We start from the raw sequence: 22,479 nt of genomic DNA, 5'->3' as shown, positions 1-22,479 counted from the left end.
AGCTCAAGGGCTGAAAGATCCTAGAAAGGAAAAGCCACAGGGAAGCCGCTGTTAAACCTGAGCGGTCAATTCCTGATTTACGTTTCCCCTGGGCATAAACATAAGTAGGGGTGCCTGGGAGGAGCTGAAAGTACAGTTCACCTGGGCCAGAGGTTTCTGTGCCTTGAGAACTTGTAAGAGACTGGAATAAGCGACTGAGGAACATTCTGGAAATGTCTTCCTTAGCATCTTCTCCAAGGAGAAGAGAATGGTGATTTGTCTAAAGGTGGGTTAGAATACTGCATTTGCTGACAGTGATGGAGATTAAATTATAGCGACAATCGTAGAACACGTGTGCTCATGGTTCCGCGTGTTCTGGAGCCTCTCAACAGCTCTGTAGGGTTTAACCCGTGGTTCCGGAGTACAGAGTTCATGGAAGTGGCAACTTAGAATGGGCGCTATCTATGAGGACCGGCTTTCCGCCACTTAGGGACCCTCTGGAGGACACACAGGTCCGGATCCTTTGTCCCTCCTCTCCTGTTGGCAGCCTGGGTTCTCACAGAGCCCTCTGCCCCAGGAGGAAGGCGACGAAGCTAACTGAATGCATAACTTTATTAAATAAATGCTTTGTCAAGACAAAAGACAAAGATCAAGGAGTAACATAAATTATAAGTTGAATAAATAGAATACAGCGATCTTCACTTCGCAATAAAATGTGAGATCTTCCGAGTTTTTCTCTTTTTATTTCCTTAAGTACAATACGCTAGACAGGAGACGAGCCCTCCCACATGGGGGATTTCTCTCCATGTTCTGCTTGTCACAAACTGGTTTGTTGCTTTATTATTTTTTTTCATCCGTTTCACCAGTAAAAAGTATAAGCATTTTTTTTTTAAAGTTGAAAACAAAAAGGAAGAGAGATCAGAGCTATGGTGTCTGAACAGAATACTACAAAGACCTATATGTGCTGTGGTTATTGCTGTTGTAAAAAAAAAAAATGAAAACAAAAAAAACCCCAAAACAACCTGTAGACGTCTCGGAATCTGAAGGAGTCTTGTCTGAACTGTGCTATCCGGTGACAGGCTACTACTGTGTGACGGTGATGGTGCTGGAGATGGGGCCCAGGCTGGCGCCTAGGGACCAGAGAAGTGGGGTGGATGGATGCAGGGCGGCTAGGGACCCCTCCCCCTCCAACCCTCCACCCTTCTTTCCCCCATTCAGAAAGACTTAAAAGAGGAGGCCAGAGTCTGGGAAGTGGCTGACGCCTATACTCCATTAGAAAACCAAGAAAGTATGTTGAAAGAGACAAAAACCTAAAAGGGAAAAGGAGGCGGAGTAGGAACGGTGCAAGAATCCTTGCACTTTAGTGGTTTGAAAACAAAGACAGTTCAACCCCCTAGGCTGCGGGTGCTAAAAGCCTTGCTCTCTTCTCCTGCCATCTTTCTCTTGAAAGCCAGAAGGCTAGAAGGGTCTCTTCTCCTTGGCTCACTCCTCTCAAGCTGTGGTAGCCATCAAAGCCCTCTAGGGGTCTAAGTGAGCGGAAGGACTGCTATTCCTGCCTGGGAGGGGCAGGAGGTTTGGAGGTTGCCATAGCAACCTGATCTTCTAAGGAGCTTGGTGGTAAGGGTGTTACCATGGAGATAGATGGTGGGAGGAAGAGGATCTTGGAGGGAGAGGAGGAGTGACCACAGAAGGTCTCCTCTCCTCCTGTGGGGTAGATGTTCCCAGGCCTTGTCTGTCTAGGCCTGGCTGTCAGAGAAACATAGCGTCTTCTCTTCCCCAGGTTCCCTGCTTTGTTCTGGATGGGCAAGATGGTCTGGGGTGGAGAGTCGATCTTGGCTAGGCCTCTTTCACCTAACCTGGCAGGAGTTGGGGGAAGAGAGCTATCTTTCTCGCTGCTTGAGTGAGGCATTTGTCAAAAGAGAGGGGAAGAAGCCTTCCAAGGGAGAGCAGGGGTAGAGACGGCAACACTTAGACCTGTGACTGTGGACAACCCAAATTAGAGGCTCTGAGTGGAGCCACGGGCTAGCCTGGAGCCAAGGAGCTTCTTTCTCAGGGCATGGTGGGATTATTGCAGGCCTGCCTTCTCTCCTCTCCCTGTGGTGTGGAGAAGGTCGACGCTCCTCTCTCCGTGGCCCCATTTCTTTCTCTCCTGGGTTCAGCCAGTCCTCCCATTTGGAAAGTTTAGTTCCATCTGTCTGTTAAAGGCAAGCTTCCACTGGGAGTGATTAATTGTGTACACATGGCTCTCCCTATAAGCAGTATAGAGACTCCCAAGACTGGCAAGGCTGAACTGGGGAAGGCCAAAGTGTCTGTACATCGTCCTCCATCCGCTTCTCACTGCGAAGAGCCCATGGAAAGGGCAGAGGCTCATACAAGGTCCAGCAAGTAGTGGGGTGAAGAGAACACCCCCCTCTCAGGGAGGGGAAGGTGAGTAGGCAGTTCCTGGCTCAGTCTTTTCTTAGGGGCAGGGGTACCCCAGTATTTGCTTTGCAAGTCCCAGTCATATGACTGCTCAAGATCCGGAGAATAAAGGCAGAAAGAAGAGCATCATGGAGAAGGGTTAGGATACTGGCCTAGGACATACTCAAGTGTGAAATAGGGGCTGGGGACATTGTGCGGGGAGATGGGTTCACTGGCCCTGAAGGTCTGATAAGTCCTTGTATTGCCATCCCCATCAGGCCCTTTGTCTTATGAAGATCAACTACCTCTTCCATTCCCAGCCAACCGTCCTGTCCAGGCGATAGGAGACAACCCCAAGCTCCGTAGCCGTCTGTTTCCCATGAGACGACGTCGTTTTATTTCTTTGCTGCCCCTTTTTGTTGCTCCAAGTTCGGCACTAGAGGGGGCCTCTGCTGTGCCATGCTATCAAGAAAGAGCAAAGAGTTGTGTCCACAGCAAAAATAGGGGCCTCCTGTACCAATGTCCTTGTCCCCTCTCCTGGCAGTCTGTCTTCAGTCTTCGAGGACAATCCTAAGAAGTCAGCGGACAATGGAATCTTTCTTGGATCACAATCTGGCGGGCAAATGACAACAGCCATGAGTGAAGATCTATGCCCGACGGCTTTATGCCACCCTCCACCTCAGAGAGGATGTGTTGCCGGGGCAGAGTCGACGGGGTGCTCAGAAGATTCTTCAGTCTCAGTCCCTTCCTGTGGGCTGAAGTTGACCTGAAGTTGTGGTGTTGGAGGCACATCCTTTTGCCCTTCAAGTCTCAGTCAGGCTATTGATCCTCATCTCCATCCGTGCTTCTCAAGTCTAGAGCCTGCCTCAACTCCCCACCGTCTGGGCTCTGTGATTCAGCTGAGTTCTCTTCTGCCTCAGAACCCAAACCCTCTTCCCCCATTTTCATCTCAAATTCCGGAAGGTTTATTAGGCGGGAGAAGCCAAGAGAAAGTCCATTGGTAGTTCCCTCTTTCCATCACTTTCCTGTTCCTCCAGTCTCTGCTCCATCTTCTAGCTCTCTGTGGACGCCCCAACCCCACCCCATTGCCTCATCCTCGGCCACCTCTCAGGTCAGTTTCTTTCTGATCTGTCAGCCTGGCATCTGAGGGGGGCTTTCAAAATATAGTTCTGAGCAGGTAGAAGGAAAGGCCTGGGCAGGCCAGTGCGGGAAAGGGGGATCTGGTGGCTTTATGTATCATGGTGCCTGTCAGTTACTTCCTGAGGGTGGCAAGGTTGAGACGGGATGACTCGGGATGCATATTTGATGCACCATTGGGTGCCGGCAGCTCTCCAGCTTGGTGGATCCATTTAAACACTGGTTGGGAATCATGAGAAGATCTGACACAGTGTCCCATAAAAGAGCCAAATTTGTAGCTCATGGGGACCCAGAAGCAGGCAAAGCTACAGTTCTGGCTTGTGTTAGTTGAATATGGATTTTCCCAGAATGAGGAAGATCTCCAGTGCCCTAAAGAAACTACTTTGAAGAGGTAATGCAAAACTTTGAAAGAAAAGAAGAGGGAGAAAAACATAAAGAAAATAGATTTATATGCCTATATATGTCTACATGGAGCCTTGCAGGGAAGCACAAGCCCCCTTGTTTTCTCCGCCTATCATCCTCCTCCACAGAGGCTGCTGGGCCAGCTTTGAGTTTAGTGAAGTCAAGGGCTGAAGCCACAAGTTTCTGAATGCTTGCTGTCACCCTGGGAAATCAAGTCTTTCCAGTGTCAGAGGCAGGTACTGACTTCTAAAAAAATATCTCCATCAAGAGTAAAATTTGTACACATATTGAGTTCACTCATCCGCTTGGGGAAAGACCTGTCGGCAATCACTCAATTTCCTTTGTTGTCAGATTGATGGAATGCATTTCAGTGCTTATGAATTTGGGGGTGAAACCACCTTGCACTGGTAAGAGAAGAGGAGGGACAGGGTCTACCCATCCCCATAGCTGGCTGGAGGAAGCCATAGACCCGAGAGAGAGGCACTGATATATTTTGTTGTTCCTTTTCTCCCTCATACCAATCAATCCTGGGTGTCACTGAATGCCACACTTTTGAGTGTCCCTGCCTCTCTCTGACTTCTTCTGAGTAGGTCTGGAAGTGAAGGGCAGATCCAGCCTGATTGTAGTGCCCTTTCTCTCTCACTGTTTCTCGTTTTCTCTCTGTAACCCTATCTGTCACTCGCTCTTTTCTACACCAATGCATTCTTTCCAACTCTCGATCCCTCCTGCTTTTTTCTCGTCTTCCCTTCTCTGACAATCAACTTGTTTCAAAAAGAAATACATTTTTGGAGTTGGTGTGTGGAGTGTCTCCTTAGCCCTTGCTAGAGATTCCGAGGTCCTCAGTTTCCTCAAATATATATGAGTATATATTTCCCCTAAATGAGATGAAATGAGTGGCGTCCTGGGGTGGAGGGAGGCGCTGGCTGGAGCTGGGGCTGGGGGGTAGGAAAGGGGGAGGACGGGAGGGGACGCGTCACTCAACGTTACTGCTGTCGAAGGAGTGGCACTGGAAGTCCCCATCCACGTACTCCATGCCCGGCAGCTTCATCCCGTACTTGTCCACGCACCAGCAGATGCCACGTTTGCGGCCACGGGAAGGCTTGCACTGGGGAGAGAGGCAGCCGGCAGTGAGCTAGCTGTACCCTGAGGCCCCCTTCTTGTCTAACTGTGTTCCTACACTTGAGAATTGAAAGGGGTACACGCTTAGCCAACTCTTGAGGTTTTGGTGTACCCACCGCGTGGGAGAACCCCGAGAAATTGTTACTTCGCGCACTCTGCCCTGGAGTTGGTCCTGCCATCTCCTGTTTGTCATCTACTTGGGGACCACCAACCTCACACTCTCCAGGTATCATCAAGAGAGGACCCTAGCCGTTCAAACAGGAAACATTGCTCTGTGGCTCTATTGCATACCAGACGCAGTTTAAGAAGGGTCACGTGACAGGAATTCTTCTAAGAACTTTGTCAGGATGTATCCCTTCTTCCTCCCCATCACGGTGATGGGCACTGGTAGTCTGCACAGCTAAATAAATGAGGCAAGGGGTCACAGCTAGAAGTGACAGGACCAAGATACGCCCAAGGAGAGCTAGCTTGTAACTTCACTTAGATTAGGGGTCCCCTTCCCCTCTAGGTTTGTCAAGGTCATCCAATCAGAAATGGAAAGGGCTTGGCGTTCACTTCAGACTGGCCAATCAGAAACGCCAGAGGTGAGGTCTGGAAGCCTGGTACAGGGGCACCTACCTGCTTTCTCTTGTAGAATCCTTTGCGGTCACAGTTGGGCAGGTACACAGCACGGGGCACCATGCGTGGACTGGCTTTGAGCTCCTGCAGGGAAGCTTCCATGTGTCTGCGGCAGGGCCCCTGCGAAGACAGGAGGGATGACTCGAGTGGAAACCACTCAGGTGTGCAGACCTATGGATCACGGGTGGCATCCAAAGGGACTCCGGGAGAAAAGCTATCACCTCCACCAGAAGCTATTAAAGCTATTTCTTCTTCCTCACCTGCTGGTGACTTGGTTGTACAGTAAGCCTGTGTGTAGCCCAGCACAGGGCTCTTCTTTCCCGTTTATCTTGCAGGTCACTCACCTTCAACTTCTTTACCCTTCCAAGTAATGAAGACACAGGCTGTACTCTGCAGACATGCTAGGATAGTGTTCAGTCTCTATCTGGGACTGGCCATAGCTCTAGGGGTCGTTACTCTGTGTGTATTCACTGTTATACTAGGTACTTTCTTTGAAGAGTTGTTTCTGTTTCCGCTGACTTGGATCAGCCCTCAGTCTGGATAAATAAACTCAAGTTCTCAAAAGCATCCTCCCAAACCCTCAGTTGAGCCACCATGACCACATTATGTTTTTTGATTGGTCTAGCCTGTGTACCCTCTGTGGCCATATATGTTCAAGTAAGGTGCAGGCGTGACCAGCTTGTGGTGGTGGCCAGGGCAGGGAGGAGAGAATCCCTAAGACTCACTTGCTCAGATTCCTGTCTCATCTCAGGCGCAGGGACGACTCTGGAGTGGGCAGTGTTCTCTGCGCCTCCCACAAACTTGGACTGGGTCAGCTTCTTCCTGCGGTCCTTCTTCACAGCCTCGGCCTTCAGCTCGGATATGCGAGTGTGTTTGGGCCGGAAGACCTTGGAGGAGTAGGTCTCTTCAGCCATCTCGGAGGTGGTTGGTTCCTCATGCTCTCGAGAGTCTCTCACTGTAGGGGGATGGAGTGAAAGAATCAGTTTCTGAGGCCAGAGAGCAGAGTCTAGAAGCCAGGACGTTTGGACGTTTGAGAGCAGCAGAGGGTGGAGACCATGCTGAGAACTGGGAGACAGGAGAGGCAGAAATATGGGCCCTGGAGAGGTACAAAGTATGTGGAACTCAGAAGCCTCCTCCCTCCACACTAGCTCCCAGCTGGCTCCGTGCCCTGCTCTGGGCCCCGGGAGGCTGGGCATTACTCAGCTCACTGTGAGGGGCCGACAGCTGGCTGGGGCCACACCAGCTATATATAGGAGCGACTTGGTGACAGAGTCTATACTTAGCTGACTTATGACCTTTAGAAAAAAGAAGTAGGACTTTGCTCACGTGTTTGTTATTCTGTGAATGTTGCCTGCCTGGGCCATCTCAGTACATATTTCCAGTAAGTTCTTTCCTCATTGGTGCCCACCATTTCCCTCTGAGCTCCCTGACCTTGCAACCTCAATAGGTTATGAGTGGGAAGACCTTAGATTGCAGTCCCCAGGTGGTGTGTTTAGGGTGACCCACAAGACCAGATGTAGGATCAGAAAGGGATGGGGGCTCAGATTCCATCACCTTTGCTATTTAGATACTCAGAAGGAAGGGAAAAAAAAGTCTTCAGGATAGCCCCCAAAATAAAATAGGGTGAAGGAAAACCCATAACTCTCTCTCCCTCAGATACCCAGAAATGGTTACAGCTAGGTATCTCGGATATGAAAGAGAAGGGGGAAAGAATCCAAGGAATTTGGGATGAGGGGAAATTTGTAAGAAAAGAAGAGTTTTGGGTTTTGGAGAAGACACTGTTGGATGTCTCCAATTCCCAGCCCAAAGGAAGCTCTGGTGTGAGCAAGGGGAGGCATCTGGAGACTGTCAGAGAGCAGGTGACCCCAAACTCCCAAGACTAGGTTCCTCTTGGGTTCGTCAAGCCTAACGAACCAGGCATCGATTTCTGCTAGGAAATCACTAGGAGGAAGCCGCTAGAATTTTTTTTTTCCCATTGATCTAGAGGATTTCATTGGGTTGGGAGAGGAAGAGAAACCGCTACTGGAAAGGAAGATGAAGGGCCGGGAGTACACGACAGTGCAGGGCAGGCTCTCCCCAATCAGGTTCAGCGTGGGGATTTCAGACCCTCCCCTTCTCAGCCCGCCCCCCTTCCTCAGTGTCTGACCCTACTGTATGAGGACCTGTTGGGATCGCTAATCCCAGGCGGACTGCCCAAGGTGGAGTTTAGCATTCTGGGGATTAAAAGAGGATATTTTGGGATGAAGTCAATTTTCTTGTGGAACTTGGGGACAGGAGGAGGTGTGTCCAGTCTGTAGTCTCTGAGCAGATGGAAAAATAGAAGGGGAGATCTTTCCTTAAGGGCTTTAAAGGACTTTTGCAAACTCTGGGCCTCATTAACTCTGGGCTCCTGAGGGTGCTTACACTCCTCCAATTTTCAGGCTTCTGGCTTTTGAAGAGCAGGCTTAAATTTGGATGTGTCTCCCACGTTTTGGTGCCACTTCACCACACGAAAGCTGGAAACCTATTACTTAGGTAGTGAGAGAATCGAGTAGCAAAGATGTTAATCAGAGTCTTGTGGTCACCTGTAGACTCCAGAGAGACAGCGGGAACTTGGAGGCAGACCAGGGCAGAGTCAGAAAGATTAAAGGGCTGGCAAGCAGGCGTTGAAGTTGAACGGGAATGCCAGCACCTGGCTCAGTTGCCTTGTGGCCGAATAATAAAGAGGATTTTATTTTGGGAAGGTTTGGATTTTAAATTAAAAAAAAAGAAAGAGAGGCCATGGGTCGCTTCACTGAGAGAAAATAGACTGAGGTTGCTGAAGGGATTGAGGTGGGGTACAAGAGAAAGTTTCCAGGAAACTACCATGGCTTTCAGAAACAAGCAGGGTTATATTTCCAAATGGCCAGTAGGTGGCGCAGGAGACCGAGAACCCCTCCCACTTGTGCGTATTTGCATGAACTGCGCATTTGCATGGACTATGCAATTTGAAAATTTAGCCCTCGGGTGTCTCTCCTTCCTGCTTGTTTGAGACTCATCAATCCCTTCTCCCTCTTTGTGTGTCCCCAGCATGCACTGAAAAGGTCGGGGCATAGACAAGGGAGAACTGTGCCGGAGTGGAGGACAGCGGGGGCAAGACTCGTTTGTGTGTCCCACAGTTTCTCAATCTGACTGGAAGGTGATGCAGAGAAGAGAAGCACAGTCCAGCTCCTCCCCCCCCCCCCACGCCACTAGAAAAGGTTTCTGCAGAGAATGAGAAGTGTGGGGTGCTCAGGGTCCCCTTCCCAGAAGTCACAGAAGCAGAACTTTTAATTTCACGATCTGTTCCAACAATTAAGAAAGGGTTTGTGCTGGCCAGTTTTTATGCTATCCCAGTGTTTACCCTGGGGTCTGTTCTGAGTCTGCTGTGGCTCTAGCCCTATGTCCTTCTGGCCAGCTTTGTCACACTGAGTTCACCTCTTCAGCCTCCCCTTCCCATCACTGTGGTACCCCGGGGAGGGGCTGGGTGGTGGGTACATCAGCCTCTCCCTCTGGCAACACATGCACGCATGCACGAACGCACGCACACCCAGACACTCTGCTGTTCACCACATCCCAGCAAACACAGAGTATCTCTCTGGGAGCAGGCCTGGTTTTAAGGTTGCAGAGGTATACCAGGAAGGGCAGAATTTCACAGAGCACTGTCATGAACACACCCAACTTTTCTAAGACCACACCCCAGCAGCGGATGCTTTCTTGCAGGCATCTGACACTTCACCAATATATGGAGACACGTTCTGGGCTTCCTGGGACTCTCACGCTAGCTCCCTGTGTGGGCCGTAAAACCTGGCGTCTTAAGGGAGCACGCTTTGACTTTAGCTCTCTCTTTCCTTGGATACTAGTCAACAAAGGAGTGAATGAATCTGCCTCCAAGGCAAAGAGATTTGGAGGCTAGAGGCACTTCTGTAATAGAACTGGGGCAATCTATAGTTTAAGATTGCCGTGGGAGGCCATGGCAGTCATGCCCCTGCCTCAGAGCATGATTACCTTGCTGCTGGGCAGTGTGAGGAGCCGGGCAGTGTGACTGAGGCTTCTGTTTGACCCAGACTGTGCAATCCGGGAGCCAGAGTGGCTATTTAAAGGAACAAATACCCAGAGGGCCTCGGTTGTTCTCTTCACATTTCCAGTGCCCCACAGCCGCCCGCCGGCTGCTACTGTGCTGGACCGTGCAGATACAGAACACTTTCATCATCGAGGTGAGTTCTACTAGATAGCACTGGCCCAGGACACTGAGCAGTGAGTGCCTGGATAGTGACAAAAATAGGCTACACGCTCTGCCCTCCTCCCCCTCTTGCCTCGTCTTGTTTCTCAGCCAATAGGCAGCCTCCTGCTCTCTGCGGCAACGCGAGGCTTGTGGGAGAGCCAGAAACCGGCGGCACATTGTCCCCCAAAATGTTAGACGTGTTTTGGTCTCCCCAAGTCTGACTGCTTCCCAGCTGCAGGTGGAGGCTAATTAGCTCAGTTGCACCGTGTGAGCGCATTTGCATACAGAGAAGGGGAGGGGGGATTCTGGACAGAGTTCTGGCCCATGGCAGCAGCTGCCTGGCCCCAAGCTCTCTCTGGAAGATCCCCGAAGACACCGTTTTCTTTTCCACTGTGGTCAGTAATACAGGCTGTGTCCAGAGATTTTAACAATCAGAATAAGAAACTGAACTTCCAAGAGGAAAACAAATGCAGACAACTGTATCCTAAGGGGGAGGAGGGCCTGCAGGGTTCATTTAATTTCAAACAGCTTAACCTTAAATTCTGAAACAGTTTGCTCACTGGAAATGTTTTAAGTATATTTGGAATGACATACCATAAACCTTATGACCCAAATAAATACATCTTTGTATATATATCTACATATATGTGTATAGTATATATATATTATACACATTAACACATTATATATACACACACATATATAATGACACTGAAACAGTGTCTAAATTGAGGTTTTATATTCTAAATATAAAAAGATGCCATGGATTTCAGTGATAGTATATAAAAAGGTATTGATGATTTCCTTATCATTATTTGGGTACATGTTGAGATGATAATATTTGGGTATGCTCTGCTGAAATATTAATTTCCTCTGTTTCATTTTAACCTTTAAAAATTTTGGATGCTAGGCTTTTTTTCCCTCCCCTTCCTCTCTTTCTCTCTCTCCTCCTTTACCTTTCACTCAATAAATTCCACTCTTAAAAAAAATAATAAAAAGTGTGGCCACTGGAAAATTAAACATTACGTATGTGGCTTGTATTGGATTTCAGTTGGATGTGCTATTCTAAAGACTCCTGAAGATGACACACCTGTAGAGGGGAATAGAGAGCTGCCACAGCCCTAATGCTACAATTTAGAGTTCAAGTAACTGTAGCCTGTATAAATTCACAAACGGGCAGAGATCATACAAGGCCCTGTTCCGAGTGACATTCCCCCAGGGCCTAGGATTTGTCAGGGAAAGGCTGTCTATCTGACAGTTTAGGCTGAGGACTAAGTGTAAGATAACCTATTTGGTGGAGCCTAAAGGCTCAGCGGGTGAGTCCTACTGGGAAGATAGGCTAGTGTCATTTGCCTGCCTCCCCAGCAACCCCAAAGCCTCAGCCTTTGGACAGGTGGGGATGCATCTTGGCATAGCCTCAGATTAACCTCAACCCCCAGCTGTAACCTCTCAGCCAAAGGCTGGCCTGCTGAGCCACCTGGACATACCTGGCTTGTGAGTTTTTCTTTATCAGCGTCTTTGGTGGATGATCCTTTCTCTTTCTGATGTAGAAATCCTATAGTAACTTCTGTTACCACCACCCCCTGCCCCGCTGGCATCCTACCTCGGATCCTGCTTGCCAGTCCCAGAAAGACCTGTGCCATGGTTACCACGGGCCTGTTTATCACAGCCCAGGTTACCATGGGCAGTAGACCACTGAGGTGCTGTGTTCTCCAGAGAGACAGGCAGCTCAGGCAGCCACAGGGCGGCAAGGACCTGCCTGCCACATCAGAAGAGCTCCTTGTATTCAGGAAATGAGGTTTGGCCCACAGACCTGGAGGCTGTGCCGAATACCATTCCTTCAAAACCCGACTTACTCACTTCCTCTGACCAAACCTGGCCTGAAAAAGGGGCAGAAGAAACCCTGAGAGCAAGAAGGTATTAGAGACCCTACTTTTGGGTCACTCCACTGCTTCTCCAGCCCACAAAATAGAGCGCCCCCAAGTGGAGGGGTTTTCTTTTACTTTCAGAACACCTACCATTGGAGGGTAGTATTCGCCAATGCTGGCCTAAGGTCTGGGCTGCAGGTTAGACCAGGCCTAGGCAAGAGCCCTAGTGATGACTGAACAAGCCAGAAATAGTAAGAGTGCCACAACTCCTAGGGAGGAGCCGAGTTCAAGTCCTGGCCACCAAAGATCTTGTCTTGGGCAAGGGGCTTCCTGTTTCGGGTCCCAGAGTCCTTATTTATAAAGTGAGGGCCTTGGCCAAGATGGTAGCTGTGGGCTTCTTCCAGTGTTAATGTTCTTTGGCCAATATCCAGATAATTCCTGGAGAGATGCTAGGAGACAGGATACATGGCCGGGCAGGAAAGCATAGAAATCATGGCTGGGGAGGGAAGCAGACATCTCTATTGGCTTCTTTGGTTAGCTGCTGCTTTCCTTCTGCAGACATGTGGCCAGTCTTACGGCCCTGAACAGCCTGCCTGGCTTGGAATTTAAGGACAGCCCTTGAGAATTGCTGCTTTTGCCTAACTGGTGAAAGTGCAAACCACAGCTGAATAAAACCCCTTCTACTCGCCTGTTTGTGGCTCCTGGTAACCATCCCCCCGTCTGGAGGGGGTGTCCCTTGTTCATACTTGGTCATATACAGCTTTTCCAGCTTCTGAGTATGGTGGCTCTGGAGGGTCATAATGCCTTCTTTCAATTTTGCTTTTTCTCCCCATTAACTACCTTAAGGTTATCGGCGCCGACTGTACAAAGTGAAAATCCTTTGGTAAATCCCCCTTCCATCTTTCTCCTCTTCCCTTAATTAAGAGACCAGGACGGAGAACACAAGGGATTCTTGCTTCCATGTCCTCCGCTCTAACCCTCCAGTGACCTCTGGCTGGAGGGTGCAGCTGCAGGCCTATCTGCTTGCTTAAAGGCTGAGAACCACAACTCCCTACTCACAGGAGATGCCTCAAAGTTTGGGGAATGGGAGAGGGGGCAGGGGAGAGGAGGATATTGAAGGCAAAACAAAAAAAGGGACTTGGAAAGAAAAGGAGCCTCCCTGGGCCAGCTGTGTTGGCTGCTCCAGGCCCTGCTGACACAGCAGAAAGATGGGGCAAAGGCAAGCAATGTCAAGTTCAGCACGGTTCCCAGCTCTCCCTCCGTTCTGGTTGGCCTCAGCGAGGCCAGCTCTCACAGACTTGCTTCAAAGGGAGGGTGTGCTGTGGAACAGGAATCTGGCTCCCTCAATTTTCCATGATCTTGGTCAACCCAGACATGGATCTGGCCAAAAAGCCTTACTCTGGATTGACTTCAGCGTGGCATTTGGACCAGGGTTGGCGCCGAAGCCAGGCCAAAGTAGCAAAAGCTGACTTCATTTTCATTTGGGCGATGCCCCCTCCCCTTTCTTTGCCAGAAGCACGGTTTAGGTTTCTCTTTGCCTTATTTCTCAATGACAGGATTGATAGTCACAATCCTCTGCTCCCTGCATCTCAGATTTCAAGTCTCTAGGAGCCCAGGAGACACTATCCAGACCCTCCAGTGTGCTGGGCTCCCACCACCAAATCCAGAGACCGGTTCTAGACGCTGCTCTCAGAAAAGCTTGGACCTTCCTTGACCCACTGAAACTCACTTTTATTTATTTCCCTTGGCCCTAGAAACTCTTGTCTCCCTAGTCCCTTTAGCCTCACGCACACTGCCCTCTGTTTCTATATCTCTCTGGCCAGGGGAGCTCTTAGCAGAGGGCGATCTCTAGGCCACGCCCTCTTCAGTTGCCAAGCAACGCACCCAGCAAACCGCTAGTCTCCGCCTGCCTGCACACGCCTCCCTCTCCCGAAGCTTTGGCTGCCTGCCACCTCATTCTCCTCCGCTCCTCACTTCTCATTCTAGAAACACACTGCACTGGAGGTGTTACATAATGTAAATAATATATGAATATATAATATGTACTTTTGGTTGCATACCAAATAAAAATACATTATATGTATAATATAGCTTTCACCAAGCTCACACTACTCAGATTTCGATGGTGGGGGAGGGAGCCTAGGGAGAAGGAATTTCTTCTAAAGGACCCGGAGGACACCCTCCTCTCTTCACTACCCATTTTCTTCTCCTTAAGAATGACGTCATCTTTAGGGTTTTAGGAATCAACTAATGGCTCTCGGGTTGAATGATCTTCCGAGAGCTGGTTCCCATCCGGGAGGAAAGCATCAACCTTCGCCCCTGTGGATAGCAGCCAAGGCGCAACCGCAGCTCGCTAGGCACCTGTCTGAGGCGGGCTGGGGTCGGAGAGAAACGTCGTGACTCTGTGTGTGTGTGTGTGTGTGTGTGTGTGTAAGCGCGCGTGCACGCAGGCTCATGCACTGCGTTGGCTTGGGAAGTTGGATGCTGCCTCTCTGCTGGGCTAGCATTTGCGCTCGCGCGTGCGCACACATCTAGCCCAACTACTCCCTATCAGTCACGTGGCTGGGCAAATAAAAGTGGGGCCGGGCTACTGCGTAGTCATAACTTGCGCACTTAGGCTGTGATGGGCTTGCTAGCCACAGCTCTTGTCTCCAAGCCAGGTAATGGATTCCTACCGTTTCGGCGGGCAGGAATGTAATAAAAAATAACCCGGAAAAATCTGTCTCTAGGGCTTCCGCGGTTTGTACTTCCACCTCCCTCTCATGATGCAATTTCTTGGGACAGCCAAAACCTGCACTTCCCAGGGAGAGATGCTGAGCTCAGTCCTTAGGTCCTTACTTTGCATTTTAAAAAAATTAAAAAAGATTACAAAACTCTTCACGTTGGAGTGCTTGTGAATCAGGGAGGACGGCAGGCGGTGAGAAGGCTTTTGTTTTCATTGTACTGCACCAAATAAACATTTAGCTAAATTGTAATTCCTCTAGGAGAAAGTCAATAACTGTTCATCTCTCCGAGCCCAGATTTTGTGCATCGCTGATCAAGTAATACAAATGCACATATGTTTATATACGTACATATGTGTGTATATATATGATCAGATAACTCCCCAAAGAAACCTAGCTTGAGGCAGAACTGTTCTGATTGAACAAGAAGCTCTGTCAATCATTTAAATCATAGACTCTGGGCGCACAGAACTTGGAGGCGGGGCAAGAAGGGGCGGGGCAAACGCAGTGGTGACTCCCTGAGCACGGTCTTTCTGTCTCTCTTCGCCCCTTGAATTTTGCATTCTGCGTTTCCAGGGCCCCTCGTGCATTTAGCCACACTCACTTTCAGTCGGGTTTAAGTGATTGGTGGGGGTGGGGGTGGGGTGGGATGCTAGGGTGGAGTGGAGTGGGGAGAAAGGGAGGGAAGGATGAAGAGGGCAAGCATCCACTGGGATCTTGAGGACAACTTCACCCCACACCTCCCATTACCTCTCAAACCTATTTCCACTTTATTATTTTAGGTAAAATCTGAATTCACAAGGGGGAAAAATCATTAGGTTCAGGGACGAATATTCAACACAGAACACCAAGCTCTTTTCACCCTCTACCCCACACCCCGCCCCAGCACTTCTGTAGCGGTCATTCTCTTCCTGGGAGGAAAAAAGAGACACGGTTTACAGTCTAAGGTGTTTTGTCATTGATCATAATCAATCATATCAATTCAAAAACAGCAAGTGTACATGTGGGTGAGGCTCAACATCTCTACCCAAAAGGCATGAGTTACCCAGATGTAGTGTGTGTGTGTGTTCACGAGTGCATCCCTGACCGAGTAAGAATGGACGAACAGATAAATCTAGATGCAATGGGATGGGGAATGGGGCTTGGAAGGATCAAGGTAGAATTAGCTCCAAAGATGGGTAATTCATCTTTAGGCCCCAATTAAAAAGACCTTTTAACAAAAAGATTTTTTTAAAGTTTAGGGAGAAAAGTATGGGGGTGGGGTGGAGACGGCTGGTCATTTAACCTGTTCTTTTTCAGAGTGGATGCACGGGATTTGGACTTTGAGATTCAATAGGAGCTCGGAGTCAGGATTGCCACGAGTTAGGAGTGGGGGAGGGTCGGGCTGGGGTGGAGGCTGAGATCGAGCGCAAACTGCAAGAGGCTGGGTTAGACAGACACCTAGGATAGCAAAATCTGCCAGCGCTACAAGTCCGAGGTGCAAAGACCCACCCCATCTATTCCCAGGAGTTACCCATGATCTAAACCACTTGCTGCGCAAAGCGCGTGGGTCCCAACCCGTCCCGGGTCCCCACCCGTCCAAATCCCCCCACCCACTCTCCACCCGTGTGCCTTGCAACTGGTACCCCGGAATCTCTCACCTATCTTGGTTTGCTCGCTATAGCTCTTTTCGCTGAGGCAAACCCCGCGGCCATGCAGCAAGGCGTGCAGCGGCTTCTCCTCATCCTGCCGGGGGAGGCAGCGCAAATCTTGGGCACAGCGTTCAGTGTAGACGCCACACGACTGCCCCTCTGCCAGGGCGCAAGTCATGCAGCAGCCGCAGCCGGGCTCCTTGACCAGCTCGCAGCCCAGAGGACTGGGGGGACACATGGACAGAGCTTTCTCGTCGCAGGGTTCACAGTGCACGAAAGAGCCCAGGCCTTGAGCCGGGCCGGCATAGGCGGCCAGCAGCAGGAGGACCGCGCTGAGCACCATTTTCTCCGAGTCTCGCTTTACCTCGGGGCGGGGCAGGAGAGCGAGAGTGCGTAGAGAAAGGGGCCAAGAGGGCTCCTGGAGATTTTTTTTTTTCCAAATCTCTTGCAGGTAGAGCAGGTGCCCTCCCCCAAACACTTGCAAAATACGAGGCAAGGAGGATTCAGGTGCCTGCACGCAAGTCACAATTGCAAGGATTAAAGACTTGCAACAGGTTGGGGGTGAAAAAAAAAGAGGCGCGCCAGGTGCACGCAGAGTGAGCGGAGACCGAGGAAACCCCTAGGCGAGATCAGGTCAGAATTACAGGGGCGGGGGTGGCACAGAATTGCTCACCCCAAAGCAACAGAAAATATGAGCTTGGAGGCTGTGGAAATGGGAGTGATGAAGAAAAAATGGATTTGGCTTATTTTTTTTTCTTGTTGCTTAAAATCTAAAACGCACCCCCACTTCTCACCAAGCCTCCGCTGCCAGCTGCGCCGCGCCGCAGAACAGGTAAGAGGCGTCGGCGGCTGCCAAGAAGATGGGGGAAAATGTTGAAATCAAGAGAGAGGAAAAAAAAAAAACGAGCAAAAACCCAAACCTCACCAAACCTGGACCCTAACACCTCTGGTCTCCCACTCTACCACCACCTCTTCGGAACCCGCAGGATCTGCGTGAAGCCCGGAGAAGGGTGCAGACCGAGGAGGGGGGGATAACGAAAAGAAACAAAAAAAGGGAAAAAGCCCAAACAGCTTTGCAGCTCTTTGCTAGCTCTTTTTACCCCCGGCAGAAGTTTCCAAAGAGACTGCGGGCTCTGGTCGAGCAGGCGCTTTTAAATAGACGGCCCCTGGCTGCCAGCCAGTTGTAGCTGCAATCTGAGCTCCCCAACACCCAACCCATGCAAGGATGCCAAGGAGCTTTGCAGCAAAACTCACACGGGGTGGGGGTGGGGAGAGGCCTTCTAGACACACGGAGGCTCCCCTCGCTCCCTGAACAGTGCCCTCCGCCCCACGGAATGCACGAACGGGGCTTGGGGGACAGACTGGAGCTTCAGAGAGCAGGGAGAAGGTGGAGGAAGGAACAGGCAATAGTAATCTTCCTGAGCTGTCTGAATACAATGGAGTGGCTGGGTTCACCCACAACTAGCCTGGACACTGGCTGTTAGGACGCCCGTTTTCTTATTAGCCATGTGTACCCTCCCAAGAAGTCCTTTCCAACCTGTAGGAAAAAAAGCGTTTTAAGTGACCACTGAAGGTTTGTGCGTTGTTTGGGGGACAGGTAGTGAACACTAGCCGGTGAGGGGCATTGAGATGAATTTAAAAAGAGGGGGAAGGAGTGGTGGGGGTAGATCCCTCCCTCATCAAAAGTCTGAAAAAAGGATTAAGGTAAGAACTTTGGTGGAGTACTGATTTTAGTTACATTTAGTGGCCATTTTCCTTCACCTATATAGCTGTCCAGGGAAGCTCATCTCTCTCTCTCTCTCTCTCTCTCTCTCTCTCTCTCTCTCTCTCTCTCTCTCTCTCTCTCTCTCTGTGTGTGTGTGTTACATGCACTGTCAAGAAGGGGTACCCACCCAGCTTTGTTGGGAGCAGTGACTGAGACAAGAAGAAATGCTGTGGATTGTCAGCATCATCTGGTGTCTAAGGTGTCCTTCCCATGGACACCTTAAATGTTCTTCTAAGTGGAAGGAAGGCAGACTAGTGAAAATCTTGGGGTTATCGAGGGGGTATTTTTGTAGGGTTGTTCCTGGAGTGATCGGGTGCCACACTGCAAGAAACCTTGTCTTAAGGTTAATGGGTGCAAAGGAATACAGCTCAGGGGTACACAGTGACAGGACCCTGGGACCTGATCAGGAGAAACCCTGACCCAGGACCTCACGGTGCTGCTTGAAACCCCACAGCTCCGTTGGCACTAGGGACCATTCTTTCCTTAGGAAAATGAAAGAAAACCCAATCTTTGAAAGAAGGGATATGATAGTCTTAACTTTTTTTGAAAGTAAGTTTGACCTGATAGGTGGACTCCAGACTGCCCACCACAGACCAAGAAGAAATGGTCAGGTGACCATCTCTGGGGAGTTCTCGGGGAGGGGCTCTCCACATTCTCCAAGTCCCTTTCTTTCTTGCTTAGTGCTCTATTCTTCTTTTAGAAAAGGGGCTGCATTTCATGAATTTTGCCACTAGACTGCACCCTTATCTATGATAAGAATTCTTCCTGGAGGACTGCTTTTGAGAAAATATTTCCCTTGCTAGCTCCGTTTGAGAGCATCTCACCCAGTGCCGTTCACACTCCCCGATCCTGATCCATGTTCTCAATTCTTTGTTTTCTGAAAGGCACGTTTGAAACAAGCCTGAAGTCTAAAGTTTGTGCTTTTACACCTATTGCCAAAGAGGTTTTAGGTGTTGGTTAAGAGAGGGAGGAAGAGCTGTGGCAATGACTTACAAAAAAAAATTGTAGGAAGGCTGTTCCAACTGCTTATCTCTACTGTAGGAGGGCTTGGTAAAGCAGGGAGCAAATTAACGTTGAAAAATTGGGTTGAGATATTTCAGAAGCAAAAGAGATCAACTGTTATTTTCTCATTTGAATCAAGTTCAGGCAAGAAGAGTGGTAGGCACACGGAGGGCATGGTATGGGGATGGGTTCAGATCAGCTTGAGGTTACATTTGAGATAAGTTAGAAAACTAGGGTGGTTTTTTTTTTTTGAGGGACCATAAATTACCCAGTTCCTGTCATCCCATACTCTCAAAAGATGACCTCCAATGACCAACTTCTTCTTTTCTCCAGCTCACTTCTTGTGGCTGGAAAATACATCGCGTGAAGGTCAGGAAAAGAGGATGTGACGGTTCATAGAGAAGACAGGTGGGTAGAGAGAAGAAAGAAGAGACAGGGTGGGGAGCAGGTCCTTGGGCAGTGACAGTGAGGTCATGGGGAGAGACTGGTGGGCTCACGGGGAGAAAGCAATGAAAGACCGTGTTAAACAACAGTTTTTGATCTCTACTTCCCAAAGGGCAGAAGGAATTCAGAGAGAGGTACTGCTGTTCAAGGGCATAGGCTGGGTTCTAGAGAGGAAAATGAAGATCCCTCAGCATTCTGGGATTGTCTGCAGGGATTTTGTCCAAAGAGAGGGGACTGAAGAGGCAACTTTTGTGCTCAACAGTTCATATGCGACATTTGGTGAGGAGGGTGTTGGGTGTTGGGCATATGGGCCTCCTACGATTCCATTCTCTCTGCCTTCTATTCCAGAGGCTCCAGGCCCTTTACAGTTACCTTTAGAAGATGGGAGTGGAGTGGGGTGGGGTGGAATTGGGGGTGATTAATACCAACAAGTGTCATTGAGATGGCAGCTTATTCTAGTCAGGTTCAAATCTGGTTCTACTCCCAGAGACACTGGCTTAATTTTGCTGCCATGACCTTCCTTGATTGTGTATAGCTGAGCTCTGGAAAGCCTCTGTGATCTTCTCGGAGATGTTGGAAGTTAAATATCATCCACTGTGTTCCACCTCCTCTGGGATTGCTCTCTCAAGAATTAAGCGATGATTAGAACCGAGCTTCAAGAACTATGAGCGAATGAAAGATTTGTATTGTTTACCTGGACAACTTTCAAAGGGCAGAGGGCACTTTTTTAGTTCATCAAGCTTACCAGACCTCCATAAGCTGGCTGTTTCTGGAAGGTCTTGGCGTGATTTCAAAGCAAGGATGATGTCTGCTAACAGGGTTGGGAGAAGCAAGAGAGACTTGTTTACAACACTGGTTCCACTTTTAAGATCTGGTCACTGACACACACAAGACCAGAGCATGTTAGGCACACTAATGCCACTGTTCCATCTGGATGCCAGGTAAACAGGCACCAAGTCCTCAAGCCCCTCCCCGGTGGAGAAGTTCAGCAGGACTGAGGAGTTCAGGGCAAAGGAGTTTCTCAAGGCGGCTTTGGTGTAATGACATCCCTGAAGGCTAGGTGGCAGAACAGATACATCATTGAAAGCATGCCTCCATCTCTTCATGCAGGGGAAGAAGAAGCAGAGGCTAATAAAAGAGTATTAACAATGGGGTTAGATGCCTGGGAGAAGCAAAGCCTTGCAAGAGGGACACCCTTGTGTACCCACACCCTGTGGGTACATTTATATGCTGACAAGCCTGCCCACTGCTCTTGGCGTTAGCATCACACCTACCCGAGCTACAGAATAATCCATGTCCCACTAGCGAGCAGCTGGCTCTTCGTGTTTTACCCTGGAGACAAGGTCCCTCCAGCTTGGACTGTGGTGACTTTGTGTGCATCAACACAAGCCCTAGAACTTCTCCGATGAGTAATTAGAAGGTGATCGCCATCAAAGTGCATGACACTTTCTCCACTTCATATTCTTTAAAATGTTAACTTGCCTGTCTCACACAGTCAAGACAGAGAAGGTCACAGCCATTTGCTCGGAACACTTTGCCATTGTGGCTGGGGACTTTTTCAAGAATGACATGGTGTTGCCAGGGTCGGTTCATCTGCCTCACCCTCTCCCATCCTCATCTGGCAGAGGCAGGCGCTCCCTTCAGATAGCTCTGTATCCTTTTGCACAGTGGATTTTTAGGTTTTATATGACATTTCTTATAGAAAAGACAACTATCTTGTGGGTCAAACCACGTGCTGCTTTAAAGTTCAAGTTTTATAGCGAGGCTCGCTGTAGCCAGCAACTTAACTGGAGTTGAGATTGACCCTGAGGCTGACTGTGACTCACAGTGATTTGTATCCCTATGTGAGCAGTATATGCATTCATGGTTTTACGAATTAACGTTTAGAAGGCCCTGGAGCAGATCCAGGCAGATAGGGGCAGAGCAGAGCCCCATAAATACAGTTTGGGCCTGGAGCCCTCCTGTCTTCTCAGATCACGGGATCTGGCGTGTTTCTACAGCGTGCAGCTCAGAAGCTGTGTTAATTTTGGAAAATGAGATTAAGCAGGAAAAGTGATCCGTTGTGACTTAGAAGACAGGAGGGTGGAGAGGCCCTGCTCCAGTGGGGAGAGAGAAGTGGGTAGGGAAATAGAGTGAGAGGGGAGAGAGGAGGGTTAACTGCTTGAAACAGGTTTAATGTGATGAGCTTGAGCTATGAAAAGGCCAAATAAAACCACAGAGCCTGGCGGGGTCTGGCTTTCATCACAGTTCAGTGGAGGAGGGGGGTAGAAGGGTCAAAACACAGGGCAAATTTGTGCAAACTGGGAGAAGATGGCCTTCCTCAAGCTACCTTCGTTATTGTCATTGGAAAATGGTTACAAGGCAACAGATGTAGAAGTCTTAAACATAAATTCTGGGGACTGGAGAGATGGCTCAGCAGTTACCAGCCTGACCTGCTCTGACAGAGGCTCTAAGCTGGGTTCCCAGCACTCATATTTGGTGGCTACAGCTCCAGGGGACCCAGTGGCTTCTTCTGGCTTCTTCAGGCACCACAAACATATGCCCAAACCCCCATCCATGCACATTGTAATTAAAATAAAAGTAAGCCTGTAAATAAAATAAATTCTGACTCTTACTGTTAGCCTTAAAATTGTACACACCCTAAATTTGCACAAATGTGCTAAAGTCTTCATCCCAGAGCCAAATTCACTTCACAAGAAAACTCAAGTCAACAACTCAAACAGCCATTTTAAAAATCAAACATTCTAGAACAATGCAATAAAAAAACCCCAAACAAAAAAGCCTCACAAACAGAAGGGGAAAAAAACCCAACAAAACACTCATTTGATGCTGAGGAAAGATTGCAGGAAAATATTAAACCTTCTTTTTTCATAAGTAAGCCAATTTGCTTCTGTAAGAGCAGAGAACTGTGTGTGCAGGAAAGCCAGTGTGACTGTTAACGCACTGTAGTCTCTATTCACACCACTGTGAAATCCATCAAAAATGCAGTAAAGTCAGTGCGACTCTTAACGCACTGCAGTCTCTATTCACACCACTGTGAAATCCACCAAAAATGTAAGTAAGAACAACCAACGCTCCCATTGTTGCAAAAGTAGAGACAATGCTAATTTAGTATGTTGGCTCGTGTTAGGCTGAGGTCATGCTGGAAAATAAATCAGTATTTGTGATT

At 49.1% G+C, this 22,479-nt stretch overlaps 1 protein-coding gene across 1 annotated transcript; it reads right to left on the bottom strand.

The window, feature by feature from the left end:
* Positions 1-580: 580 nt before the first annotated feature.
* On the bottom strand, positions 581-17,220 carry Igfbp5 (insulin like growth factor binding protein 5). Its single transcript, XM_057761912.1, has 4 exons — positions 16,109-17,220; positions 6,381-6,610; positions 5,656-5,775; positions 581-5,023 (listed from the first exon to the last, which is right to left on the bottom strand). The coding sequence occupies exons 1-4, from the start codon at positions 16,440-16,442 to the stop codon at positions 4,892-4,894; spliced, it is 816 nt and encodes a 271-aa protein (XP_057617895.1). The 5' UTR covers positions 16,443-17,220; the 3' UTR covers positions 581-4,891.
* Positions 17,221-22,479: the final 5,259 nt, after the last annotated feature.

The sequence above is a fragment of the Chionomys nivalis genome, chromosome 2 (assembly GCF_950005125.1).
Source record: "Chionomys nivalis chromosome 2, mChiNiv1.1, whole genome shotgun sequence".
NCBI classification, from domain to species: domain Eukaryota; kingdom Metazoa; phylum Chordata; class Mammalia; order Rodentia; family Cricetidae; genus Chionomys; species Chionomys nivalis.
This window is presented reverse-complemented; position numbering and strand designations above follow the sequence as displayed.

Bases quoted from the DNA above. Each gene is read 5' to 3' on its own strand.
- Igfbp5 (XM_057761912.1), bottom strand. From the start codon at position 16,442: ATGGTGCTCAGCGCGGTCCTCCTGCTGCTGGCCGCCTATGCCGGCCCG. The intron at 5,776-6,380 runs GTGAGTCTTAGG...CTGTCTTCGCAG, and splicing joins TGAGACAGGAATCTGAGCAA to GGGCCCTGCCGCAGACACAT. The intron at 5,024-5,655 runs GTAGGTGCCCCT...CTCTCTCCCCAG, and splicing joins GATTCTACAAGAGAAAGCAG to TGCAAGCCTTCCCGTGGCCG.